At 36.8% G+C, this 14113-nt stretch overlaps 1 protein-coding gene across 1 annotated transcript in view; it reads right to left on the bottom strand.

The window, feature by feature from the left end:
- CERK (ceramide kinase) overlaps positions 1–13260 on the bottom strand; it is a gene marked incomplete at its 5' end in the record, with an annotated part of 31047 nt that extends 17787 nt beyond the window's left edge. Inside the window, 5 exons of the mRNA XM_010152157.1 lie at positions 5162–5304; positions 9246–9309; positions 9834–9959; positions 11942–12064; positions 13147–13260. Of these exons, the coding sequence (XP_010150459.1) occupies positions 5162–5304; positions 9246–9309; positions 9834–9959; positions 11942–12064; positions 13147–13260 (570 nt within the window). The remainder of the gene's footprint in view (positions 1–5161; positions 5305–9245; positions 9310–9833; positions 9960–11941; positions 12065–13146) is intronic.
- Positions 13261–14113: the final 853 nt, after the last annotated feature.

Raw genomic sequence — 14113 nt, 5'->3', positions numbered from 1 at the left:
AGAGTGTCTTGTGTAGAGGGCACTTTAAAACAATTAGGATTACTTTGAATTGTTACAATACATTATGTAGACTAAAGCCCTGTTTCATTACCCATTTTCCCCTAAGTGTGTGTGTTATTAAGAGGTATCACACACCACACAGTTGTCAAAGGCAAGTTCTTCTACATTCTTTCCCTCCCCAAATTTAAACACTAATTTTTTTAAATTATTCAATGATTTAAAAGTTATCAAGGAAATCCTTTCTTTTAATTAATCACAGGGATAAATCAACTATATATATATATGTATTTAAAATATTAAAGAGTATGTAGTTCCCATAAAACATTTCTGCTAAAGCAAGATTAAGGAAATCGAAGTGATGGACTGCACTACATAGAATAAAGTACAACTAAATCATCAGATTTCCACTTTATGCAAATATTACTGGATATTTGTGAGTAGACAAGTGCTCAGACATCACCTCACAAGCTTTAAATTAGTCACAGAGCCACCAAAGTGATGAGTAAAACCAGATGAATTACAGACCGACTGAAAGCCAGAGCTGGAGAGGGAGAGAGAGTGTTCCCAACTCTGGCCTAACCCTCAACTTCAATACTGAGCATGGTGTTTCACAGAATGGAATAGCCCTCTGGTCAGTATGGATGAGCTTTCCTGCCTGCGACCCTCCCAGCTTCTTGTAGAGAAGCAGCTGGGAACACAGGGCTAGTATCAGAAACTGAAGAAAAAAAAGTATTGAGTTGAAATAAACATTCCAAAGCAGCAACTAACAACATTAACATGCCATCAATATTGTTCTCAGCACAGCCACAGCATAACCTCATACTAGCTACGGTGAGGAAAAGTAACTCAGCCAACTAAAACCAGCACACAGTACCACAGTGCAGTGGAATGGAATTAATACAATAAAAGCAAATCTAAGACATGAAATTAACATCACCATGAAAAGTGATCTTGGTTTAACTGTCTTGGTAGCAGCCCCACCATATTAAGTGCAGTATTTAGCTCTAAGGCTGCCACTTCCAGTAGTATAGTGAATTTAAAAAGGTGAAGTAGGAACACAAAATATTGCACTGCAGATTTCAAACTGGACATACTGAACCTTAAAATAAGATGCTAACTAATCTGCAAAGATCATTAAATATTACACATTATGTAAACAGAGATGGCTGTGGACATATCAGTCACTAAAAAAAAAGAAATCTCACAGCCTGGATGACAGTAGTATGAGTCCAGTCACACTTCATGATTTTACCTGCATCTGGTTTTTAAGTCTGTGAATGAATCTTCCACCGTTTTTCTATGCTACCTTCACATAAGAATGCTAAAGACAGGACAGGCTTCTCAACTTCTACAGCTACACATCAACATGCTCATTATAATCATAGTGCATGCTTCAGTCCTACACAAAGAGTTCATACCTTGACCACAACAGAAGTGAGAGGAATCCAAGTGCACTAGAGGCCTAAATCACTACAGCAATTAACACTTCGTATCTACAGTCAATCTTCCCAAGTGCTTGGAAGTTTTATTCCGCTATCCCCAAGGTAGGCTGGCAGACGTGGGTTTCGGAAGAATAAATAAATTCACATAATGCCAAAGCACTGAGTGAAGCAGATTTTTTTTTCTACCTGCTGAGATTCTAAGAGTGTTTAATCTAATCCGTTCTCTTTTACTAAGGAGTCCTCCAACAGCAGTCGACAGCTTTGTCTTCCTGTTCTGTGCCAGGCTTAGTAAGAATGAATTACTTCTGCTCTATTCCAGAGGGTATAATTTTAATACTAAAACATGTGGATGAAACTTCAGTGCCACATGTCATAAGATAAACGATTCTGGTTTTAAGTTCTGCGAAGGCACGCTACCACTCTGAATACAGCGTGAAACTATGACTGAATATGTTTTTAAGGGTAGATGGCACTAAGAGGAAGTAATAACTAAACCAAAGCTTCTTGGTGTGCTGACTTGTAGTTACCACACTGCAGTGCAAAACTCTGCCAGATTACTACAACCTCCAAATACTCTTAACAGAAAATCTGTTTACAACAGCAATCAGTCAATTTACACTAGCATATTTGAAGAGTGGCTGCAACTAAGATAAATTCAAAAGTTAAACTTGCCATTTGAGTAGAAGCCTTTATCCATGTCAATAAAAACATGTTATTTCATAAAAATCTCCCAAAAGGGTAAGAATAAATTATATTTTTTAACTAGAAGGCACACTAAGGAAAAAAGACTGTCTGGAAACAGACACATCTGTCCAAAGAAAAGGGGCCAAGCAGGGGCTTGCCTCAGAAAGTTAGAATCATGATTTACAAGTATCATCCAACGTTGTAAAAAAGACCGTACAACGGGATTCTGCCTAAGAAATAAAGCTAATTACTCAAAAATGATCATACAGATGAGTTTAGCATTAAAATTTCATCTGTAGTTTCAAACCTTTACACAATTAAATTGTATCTGAGCCAAGATAAAGTCTGCTGAATGAAGCGTTAGTTTGAATACAGACACTGTTCGATCACAAGCACAACCTGTGTGTTGTCAAGCTGTTTCTGTTAACGCAGCTTGACATTAGGAACTAAGTGATAAAAAAGGCAAAAACAATGATGCAGTGTCACCTTACCCCAGGTTACTGTCCTGGGGGTCAGCTGTCTCCATGTATCAGAAGACTCACAGAGCTTTAGAACTTAATCTCTAAACTAAAAGTATCAGTTGGATTTTTTTTATATCTATCAATGATTTCTTAGGATTTTAAGAAAAAGGTTGGGTATAATGAACTAAAAAAAAAAAAATCATCATGCATGATTTATATTTCATTATTCCTTTTGACCTGCTGTATTTTAGGAAAGTCTTTTTAAGCATCTCACTTATGTTGGAACTGACTTCTTGCACTTGTGTGGGAGCTAGGGGATTTTTTGGGGTCAAGAGATGGTCAAAGCTCCATTACATCAAGCAAAGATGAACACAGAACAGCTTCACCAAGGCCTGGGAAAAAAATCCAAACAAACACATAACCAAAAAAACCCCCCAAAAACCCCAAATGAAAAAAAAACCAGCCTCTTGCTGCCTTCCTGACCACCCTGCAATGCTGCCTTCCTGACCACCCTGCAATGCATAACGTTGGCTGCTTCATACAGAATTTAAGGTCCCTTTGATGGTTAGATGTGTTAAGAAAGGGTTAAGATTTGTTCAGTGTTTCGACTCCCTTCTTCATTAATTAAGCACTTTCGCATATTTTCAGTAATGAATCATTTAAAATGCTGTACAGTATACAAACAGATCAAGATATGTATTATCCTCTGTACTTCCACAAACTTAATTAACAGAACTTCAAGGCCAGCTTCCTTACATGCCATTATAAATAATTTTTGAGTGATCTGAATAATGACTTGGAGAAAATATTTGAATCATAGCACTGATTACAAGGCTGTACCTCATGTCAGTTCAAGGAATAGAGCATGCAGTATACATTCAAATAGCAAACAGCTACAATGACAAAGCACAACAAACAAAACACTTAAGTACATTAGAAGAAAGTGACTTGATACATGTTAACAATAATAAAATAACAGTGAAGATTATGCTTCTTGGTTGCAGTTGGAAAAGATGCATTAAGAAGTTGTGAAAAAACAAGGTTAATCTTTCAATTTTAACAAGTTTATAGTCAATTTCTTAAGGACAAAGAAATGGCTTTAATATTGAGGCTCTGTTTTTTTCAATTGTATCTTCTCATGATCACTATCACCAGTAGGCAAAATCTGAAACCAACCATGTAAGCAAAAATCTTTAGTTCAAGAAATGGGCCCAAATAAGGGAAATGAAGGGTAGAACATTTTTAATTCTATTGCTAAGTTTATTATACAAACTGATCTTAATACAAAGCTTTAAGGGGGAAAAAAAAAATCAGAATATACTTAAATATAGTAATTCTGTCATACAGAACCATTAATGTGCTAGCTAATGAGGAAAATAAAAAAACTTAAGGGGATAATCACATTGCAACTTTTAGATATCTAACCCCTATTGTACTGAAAGGGTTAAGCTTCTTCTAAGCAACAATTTGGACCATTCAGGTTTGAACACATTCTCCAAAGACATAAGTATAAAATTAGTCACCTAAAGCCTAAAGTTACAAATATACTATTTCACTTGGTGCATTTCTATAACCTGGGTTAAAATTTCTCGTAGAGTTTGTATTCTAGTTCTAGTCAGAAGCTCAGTGTTTATTTCATATCCCAGTTCTCTAATTCAAATCTCAAGCATCTGACAAGAGAACAGCTTAGAAAAGACACTGAACTGTCCATTTGTCTTTCCACAAAGTCCTCAGAATTGCAGATGCTGTTGAAGAACTACAACACTGAATCCAGTCCTGGAAGAGACAATCATCTTGTCAGTCCACTTTTGAAAGAATCTTGGGGACCACACAGGCAGAGTGAGGTAACACCTGGGACACTAGATTTAACAGAAGATTGATCCAAAGAGTGCCTATGGTCAACAAAAAAACTTCAGTTTATCAAAAATCTTATTTCCAAGAATGACTTCTCAAATGTCTCTCAATGACAGTAGTCAGGATTGCCTGAAAAAGCAGCTGAGCTCAAGAACTGTGAAGGTGTAGCACCTCTAAAAATGGGCAGCTTGGTCTGGGACCTGAGTACTGTTCCTCAGCTGTAGTTGCCTTATGCTTTCTGCAATGAAAACTGAAGGTGAGGGAAAAGAAAAAAAATTTAAAAAAGAAATTTTACCACTTGTTTGGACTTTGCCAGACCAGTGGGAAGTTCTCATTACAATTCTAACTAAATTTGTGGAGCATTTGGAACTGGAAAAATATTTATCAGGTAAGTCTTAGTTCAGTAAATTTACTCATTAATGTGCTCAGATGGGCAAAGGTATTGCTGTCAACATCTTGTCTTGTATTAACACACAGGAAGCCACTAAAAAAAGTAGTAATTAAACTCTAAAGCCGTGTGTTAGAGATTTGATTTCCTTTACAAAGTACCCTTCCCAAATAAATTTGCATGTCACCAATAATTATACCAGGATATAAACAGCTTTAGCTAGGTGCCTTTATGGAATAGCAATCATTGCTCGTATCTTCCACTTAGGCCTAAATTCAAGAAGTTGTGAACCAGAAGAAATTTAAAAAATAAATGAATAAAGTAAATTGTAGCAGGAATTATGCCAATCCTTATATTGCACTGGACTAATGGTGCTTTGGGATTATTTTGGTCTATGCCAGAGTCCTTCTGCATTCTTCCAATGAGACCATGCATCACTTCACTGAACATGCCGTCCCCACCAACACAAACAACACTGCCAGAAAACACAAATTAGAATGCACACTAACAGTCAATAAACAACACAGCAAGTGTTCAATTATGCCAATCCTTATATTGCACTGGACTAATGGTGCTTTGGGATTATTTTGGTCTATGCCAGAGTCCTTCTGCATTCTTCCAATGAGACCATGCATCACTTCACTGAACATGCCGTCCCCACCAACACAAACAACACTGCCAGAAAACACAAATTAGAATGCACACTAACAGTCAATAAACAACACAGCAAGTGTTCTACCGAGGACATGCACTGGGCACATCAAAAATAGTTGTTCTACTCTCCTCCTCCATTATAACACAATATAGTAGCCCACAGTCAACCTGGCAATTAACAAAAAGCAGAAAAAAAAAATTCCAAGCTACGCAACTGCAAGTGCACCTAGACAGGTCTAGCGTTAGAAAAAAATGTTGTAATGCAACCTAAAGAGACAAACATCTTTATCCTCTATTGCTCTGTGCAGACAGACAAATATCAGTGGAAATTCATTATACAAGGAAAACAGCAAACAGGACTGTACATACAGCTTTCTAAGTAAGGAAAATGGAAATAGGTATCTTTACTAAAAAGGGAAAAGTTAGTATGTGTGGCTTCAGGCAGAAGCCTATTTTACACTATTAATTTCATAGGGATATACATTACATGAAAGTCAAAAACCAGAAAAGTGCATGCTTGCGTGCTATTCTTAACATGCTGAGAGCCCAGCAGACAGACAGAAGCCCTGTATCTACATAACCAAGTTACCAGATGCAAAACTTTATTTTGCAAACTTAATTCAGGTCAGAGCTGGTGCAGCTGCTACACAGACCCTCAGGTAAGTTGAAGCTCAGCAGGGAGTCTACAGCCAAGCAAATACTGGGAAGTAAAAGACTATTACAGCAGTACACGTTTTATGCACCATGATCAAATGCACACCCTGAACTCTAAAAGCATAAACATTCTTTAACTGAAAAGCTAATTCAAATACACTTTAAAGGAGCACATGACAAATACAAAGTTATGCACGTAGTCCCCAGTATACACATTTAGGGATGTTTACTGTTATCAATAGCAACCATTTTCAGTGCATAAACTAATACTTACTCTTCCACATAGTCAGCAACAGATACTGTAGAATCAGCACTAATTTCATAGTACAAGTTCATTTATTTAATTTTTAATGTATTGATGACTTAAATTTACTTATTATTGTATTTTCAGCAGAAGTACAGCTTGAAAAAACCCAGTCAGGAATGCAGAGGACAGTCTTGAAAATATACACTGTCCAACTCTAAGTCAAGACCTAAGAGACTGGGAAAGGAGGAAGGAACGGATGTTTGTTTTTCATTTTTATAATTAATTTCTCTTCTCATAGCTTAACTACATTATTCCTCAACTTTAGCCTTCTCATCTTCCCCTACAGACTCTAGGAAAGAGGTGAAGTGGACAAAAATTTCCATGTCAGTTCAAGGGCAATGCTGTCTCAGTAGTGTTCTGTTTATAACAAATACTCTATCTAGGTAGGCACAGAGAAGATAATGACATGAATGTCTCTACCTACCAAGGGTGTTTACTGTCAGATAGAGAAGTTCACATGCACAATATCAGCATGACCAAATTAATTGCAAACATCAGATGACCGCTGTGCAAGTCACTTGTGAGAAGGCGCCTAGCGAGGGACTACCGTAGGAGAGAGCATCTTAGAGCGATTCTTACATTCTGAGTTTCTTTTTCTAATGGTCTAGTATTTGACTTTTTAGCCAGACAAAAGCAAACCACATATGCTAAAGGACTTTGGGAGAAGCAAGTCCACAAGACAAAAGAGTTAAAAGAACTATGGTCCCTTCTAATCTCAACCAACTAATTCAAGAGCTAAGAAAATACTGAACCTGAAACAGTTTTACAAAGGCTTGTGCCACAGGCATATGGATAAGGAAGCACAGTGATTAATACATGTGAAACGTATTCTAAACATGGTCATTACCTGAACAATACTACACTATGCTCTAGTTGTTCTGCACAATGATGTACCAAAACCTGCTATATTGCAACTGAATATTTTAAGTAACTGTCTTTAAAGAGAAACTGTTCAATCACTGAGCTATTACATTATACACTCACCATAAGACATTCTTACAAGGGGAAACGAAGAACAAGCAGGAAACACACACATAAGGTTTAAATATGCTGTCTCAAGTAAATACATTTGGAAAGCAGTGAAGCAGTTGTTAAGAATCCTGTATGTAGTTCCAAAATTACAGGCATGGCTTTGCCAAATAAAGAATCTGGACATAAAATGAAGCATCTCATCACTGAATGATGGGAAAGCCACTTAAAACCAATCTAAGAAGACAGGTGAACAACAATTAGATGTAGGAATCCAAGCAGCTTTTCCTGTATGTAAGAACAGTCAATCCAACTTCAAGAAACACATGCATTTATGCCATTCAAAAAATCTTCCACATAACCACATGATCTGTTATCTAAAAAGCAGTGTATTAATACAAGAACTCCTTCCTAACATTGCTGTTCAGCACAGAAACAGACTTTTAAATGAGGGACAAAAATCAGGCTTGGAAAGGCAGGTTGCAGTTCACAAGCTGCCTGCCATTAAGGCCCAGCCTGGGAATAGAAGAATCATGAGATTCTAAAAAGATGCAGTTCTCTGGTCAATTGTTTAGCTCAATCACGTTAGAAAGAAAAAAAAAAACCCACCACCAAAACAAAAAATAAATAAATGCCTACAATAAGACACTGTTTGAATCTGCCAAAACCAGGTACCACTACAACTGAACATGGCCACTTGTTGTCAAAAACAATTCACTAGGAGGGGACATGGGCCCATTTGCTTCCCTTTTTAGCTCTGTATTGGAATTTCACCAGCCGGCAGTATTATCTATTTCAAATCACTTAAATGAAAAACTAGCTAGTTAAGATTTTTCAAGATTCCAGTTTCCCTTCCTTGCCCTTCTGAAAAATCAAGAAAAATCACAGTATAATCAAAACTGCTTAAAGTTAAATAATTTTAAAGCAGGTGATCTAGGAACTCAACCTGTGAATGTAGTTCAACTACCACAATTTGTCCACATCATGCTCTCACTGGATTTATACAATGCATATAGACCTGCTCCCCTAGCAAAAGTACTCTGAAAAGACAAAGTAGTGTTTTATTTTTGCAATTTACCAGTTTAAATGTATCTGTCAACAGGCACAGTAAGTAAGATACTATCTTAAAATACTGTAGTTACGAGGGTTTATCTGTATAGGTTCTGCATATATTTTTGTGATTTTCCAATCGCATGTTTCATGCCATGAACTGGGAACTGGAATGACAAGCTTATTTATTAAAATATTTCTGCTTCTACAGCAGATTTAATAAATGGAATGCGATTTCACCATTCAGTTAGGTCTTCATTTAAAACAGTAATTCCACAACAGAACAAACACAAATAAAGCCAAATGATATAGCCAGTATTTGAACAGCCCTACATAGCAAGAGGAACTATGTGAAAAGGTCCTAAACACTTCATGGTGATTTGTTTTCCCCCACCCCCACAAAGGCTGGACTCAAATATATATGTCAAGATCACCTATACCACAAACATTTCAAGGTAGCTTTTGAGCTATCACAGAATGCTCAGCTTCTGGATGAGCAGAATTAATCTCACATTCATCTTTTGAACACAGACCTCACAGAAACATGGTTATACTGCACTTGAATATATTGTGTGTCAAACAGGTTTACTGTGACAGTTTAGTTTCCTTAGATACTCCTAAACATGAATCTCCTATGGAAAGGAATATGCCCCAGAATTTTCAACTACTGCAATAAACATATGAACAATGAAGGCAATTTTACATTAGAGACATGAATAAATAAATGACAGAATTACATGCAAGAAAAAGAAAATAGAGAAAAGGCAAATGAATTTACTTACCCATCATATTTACTAATATTAACTTCAAATAAATTGTCCTTAGCATGGTTAGCATGTTCAGTTACTATGAAGAAATAAACATGTTAAAAATTACTACTATAAAAATAGTGTTATAAAATGCTACATAATATACAATTATAAAAATGTTATTAATTCATTAATAATCATAATTCTATTACCAATGTGACAATAAACCAGCCTGCCCATAAAACGTGTTTCAAAACATTTTATACCAAGAATTGAGACACATGTACTTCAGCATATACAGAAAAATATTTCACTAAAAAGTTGTGCAAATGAACAATTGGTTTTAACAGCAAAAGTGAAAGAGAGAAGACAGACAGTATCTTATAAAGTAAGAGTTCAAATAGCTCAGAAGTACCAGAAGTTTCAGTTTAGTAAACAGAAAATGGATAAAAGGTTGCCATTTATCTGGTTAACAATGCTTTAATTAGAACACATTCCCTGTCTTTCACTTAGTTTCACTTAGTAAGAAAAGGTAAGTGTTAGAAAGAACTTAATCTACTCACAGATGTTTTAAAGAGTTCATAGCATGTTTCTTAAGAAATTAAAATATTCATTACTTACTAACAACATCAGTGGAGATAGAAGCCAGACTGAAGAGTGGAGCAACTTTCTGTTCATAAATTCTCTTGCCTTGTCGTTTTCCTCCATATGGATTAATATACACAAGCAACTGCTTTGGTCTAGACTCTGCAGTAAGGAAAAATATTATAGTACACTGCTTTTGTACACAACCCAAAACTTCAACAAGCTATACAAAATCAAACCTGTACACAAAGCGAACACAGCATACAGGCCTTTTAACTCTTTATTAACTCCTGTACCTCCATAACACTTCACCAGAGAGCTATGAAAACCTACTTCATCTATTCTCTTTACTATACTGAGGATACTGACAGTATTGAACAAATTGGTAATAAGAGAGCGGGTGAAATTCAGTATCATTTCATCTGACTCCGTGTCTCACATTCTTACATGTATTTTTCTTGCGGTACCTTCGCACCACGTGACATCAGCCTCACATGCACACAAGACAAAAGACAAACCAGGGGCAGCAACAGGAAAGGCACTTGCGAGCACAGCAATACTTTTAGAATAATCTGCTTAAACATACTTGCTTTGATAACGTGGTTAAAATGCATTTCCTTTCTGTGATAAAGGCACAGTAAGAGAAACTCAGAAAACTACATGCTGCACAGCAAGTGCTTGCCCTGTAGTGTAACCCCTTCCCCCCAGAAAACACCTTTGATATTACTATTTCAAGTTTGTTCAAGTAGTTATGGATTTATAGTGGTGGTGGCAATAATAATTTTCACTGCACCTCTGTACTAAGAGATACACAAAATGGTAATGCTTGCTGCTCCTAGAGCCTTGCTTTCTTGTGAGCAACACAAAGACCTGTTATAACTTTTGTACTTCCTCAGGTGGCATTCGAACTTAGTATTTTTAAATGAAAGATTAAAACAGTTATTAGGTCAGCACACTTGCATAATAAATCCATCCAAGCTAGACTGTTTGAATGGTTTAAAGCTGCCACACACCCAAACAGCCACTCACCCTCTCCGAGAACCTGTTACCCTTTCTGAAATAGTTTGTTACTGGCAGAATGAACACCTGCACTCAAACACCTCTGAACAGGTACATGGGTGCACAAATCCCATTTTTTGAAATACCTTATTGAAAGTATTCAATACTTTATTGAATACTTTATTGTTATTTGTGTAACATACACAAAACAAACACATTAGTAAGATGCATGCTTCCAATGCCTGTTCAGAAGAACACTTTTTGTTAAACATCCATTTTTATTCTGTGACCCTGAAGTATTTGCTTGTACATAAGTATACTTCATCCAGCCTCTTCTCCAGCCCTGTCTCAGATGGACTTCAGACCTACGCTGTAGGTAGCTCATCTCCAGTCCTGCCTCCAGTTCCAGCTCCTGCTGCTCCTGCCTGGACCTGATACCTTATGTCATCTGGGCTGTAAACGGGACTGCAGCTACCCTCACCCCTGTTCTGCCCACCCTGCTCAGATACAGGGGGACTGCACCCAGGCCATTGAGGACACTGCCTGTGCGATGGTCATTCTTGACTTCCCCTCTGTCATGGAGTTGCTCAGTCCCTGCTCCTCCCTGACATCTATCAAAGAGTTACTCTTTAAGGAGTAACTCCTGCAAAACTACTTTTAGCCTTCCAACAATTAGATGTCCAAGAGTCCCAGAAATGATTAATGGGAACTCTTACTACATAAGGCACATTGATGAGAGGGACTGGAAAGGCAAGACAGGCACCTAAAAAGCCACCTGTAAATCGTAAAATTGCTTGTCCTCAGATCGCTGGAGTACCTCAAATCTCTGAGCTCTGCCCTTTACTTTCTCCAAAGCTACAGTCACATAAAGCCTCTGCTAAGCTTCTAACATGCCCCTGTTTTGTGAAAATAATTTACATTTAAGCAAAAATTGTAAGACACCTGTAGTCCTGACTAATTAGAGTAAAACGCTAATCAGTTTAGGGAATAGCAATAAGGAGAATGAGACAATTCAACTCTCAGCTCACTCAACTTCTGAGCATAAGCTGCTCTGAAGAGTTCAAGAAAGAAGATATATCAAAATAATATTGACATAGCAGCCTGTAAAATGATGCTGCAAGTGTTAGTAGCGTAGTCAAACTTACTCTGCATTTCAAGTAATTCTTTCAGTGCCTGTATCCACTCATTACACAAGTGCTCATCAGCACACCAGAACGTCACATCACTACACCGCCAGCGGTGATTTCGGGCTTTCTTCACGTAATACACTATTTTAAAAAAAGGCACAATGAGACAGTTCTGTGAAATGACAAATGCATTTCAGAAAGATCTCCAAAACAGCTACCTTTGGAAAGCAGTGGTAATTGCACCCAGTACACATTTCTGCAAATGACAGAAGCATCCGGAGTGTGAACAGGACGTGTATAAATAGTCAAAATGAAAAAACAAATTAAAACACTTGCTCTAGGTCATTATACTACAGCAGATACCCAAACAAACTTCTTTTTAAACCAAATACAAACCATTTTCCATAAACTGATTACAGACACACTTACACAAAAGTTCATTGAGCTTATATATTCTTCTACTCATATTAAAGCCTGCAATATCTACATAATATAAATGCCATAAGCTAAAGAGAATAAACCAAACCCTCACATCAGGTCCCATGTAACCAGCAGGGTGAATTTAATTTCATAAAGCTGAAATTTGTGGTTTTCTTAAGCATTAAGAACTAGGCTGGTGAGACAAGAAGCACCCTTACCTTTCTATCTACAGTAACCAATCATTATCACTGGAGGACTAAATGTGAAGAAAGTACTCCGTAACAAAATTTTGGCACTCTTTACCCAAAACAAAAAGAAATTAATTTCTAGCACTTTGTTTTAAGAATCCAGTAAATAACACAACAAACCTTTGCATGCACACATTCTGCTGATTTCTAATAATTTTAAAAACTCCAAATATTTAGGACTCATTTTTCTAGCCTCTCCTGATTCCCTGGTCAAGTAGTAGAAAGCAAGCATTCTGCTGCAGAGTCATTCAGCAGCAAACGCAAGACATCAGTTAGGACTTCATTAACTAACTAAACACAGGATGTGTTCTTAAAGGAAGGGGTTTATTTTCCAAAATATGGATCTTTAAATGTAAATGGGCAGATTTTTGATGGGTTTTTTGTTTGTTCGGTTTTGGGGGAGGTTTTGGTTGATTTTTTGATTTTGGGGGAGGTTGATTTCTTGTTTTTAAACACATAGTTTCTGTTTAAAAAAATTCTGAAGGTTTGAGTCTACCCTAAAGTACCTCCAACAAAGTAATTAGCACAAGCATCCTGAGATTTCATTTGCCTTACCTGTGAAAGCGTGTGGCTTTGCCATTTTTTGCCATTTTCCAAAATTACGCTGTTTCTTGTTCAGTTCAGATTCTTCTACAGCAATGATCTCAGAGGTTGGTACAAAATGGTTTTCTGTATGAACACAAGACCTTACACATTAACATCTTCAAACAACACCAGAATGATTATTTCTACACATAATATGACAGACATACAGTTAGAGTAGCTGGTCAATATGCACAGCCAAGAGATTAAGTAGAAATTTGCTGAGTACTTTCAATTTCCTTTTGCTTTTAATCAAAGCACATAATCCAAACCCACCTTTGAACTCTATGACTTTTCAGAAAATTAGGTATTCTAAGAGCATTTTTGCATGAAGCCAAAATCCAGCAACATTGTTTTCAGAGTAATAAAACTGCCCATTCAATGACACCTAGTCCAGATATTTGACAGTGAATAGCACAAGCTACCTCAAAGAGTGTGCAACTAAACCTAGTGCAGAGACTACACAGACTATTTGTTATTCTCAAGTAAGTAGTTAGCTTATGAAAGAAGGGCATTCATATGAATTCTTAAGACTTTAAGAATCCCACTAAGCTTTTAAACTGCAAGATTTCCTAAGAAGCAAATTCTAGATATTATGTTTATGTACTGTTAAATACATTTCCCTTCTATCAACCTCAAAACCGTGTTTCTGAATTGAAGGTCTCTTGTTCTTACACTATAAAATAATTTCTTCTACCCTCACTCTTTTTTTCTTACAGTTCTTCAATGCCTTCTCAGTCATCCTAACTGCTGCCAATCTTATGCCACAAGAGTTACATATTTGAAGAAGATTCCTGGAAAAAAGTAAAAAATAAAACCCAAAAGCAAAGAACAGCGTGATCCCACCTTCCCTCTGTAAATCTTCGGCTTTGGTAACAGCCTGAGAAGTTTCTGTTCCATGAACACCAGCTATGCCAACTCAGTACTACTTGGCACTGTA

The sequence above is a fragment of the Eurypyga helias genome, unplaced genomic scaffold, assembly GCF_000690775.1.
Source record: "Eurypyga helias isolate BGI_N326 unplaced genomic scaffold, ASM69077v1 scaffold4245, whole genome shotgun sequence".
NCBI lineage: Eukaryota > Metazoa > Chordata > Aves > Eurypygiformes > Eurypygidae > Eurypyga > Eurypyga helias.
Note: the sequence above shows the minus strand (reverse complement) of the source record. Positions and strands in the feature narration are given on the sequence as shown.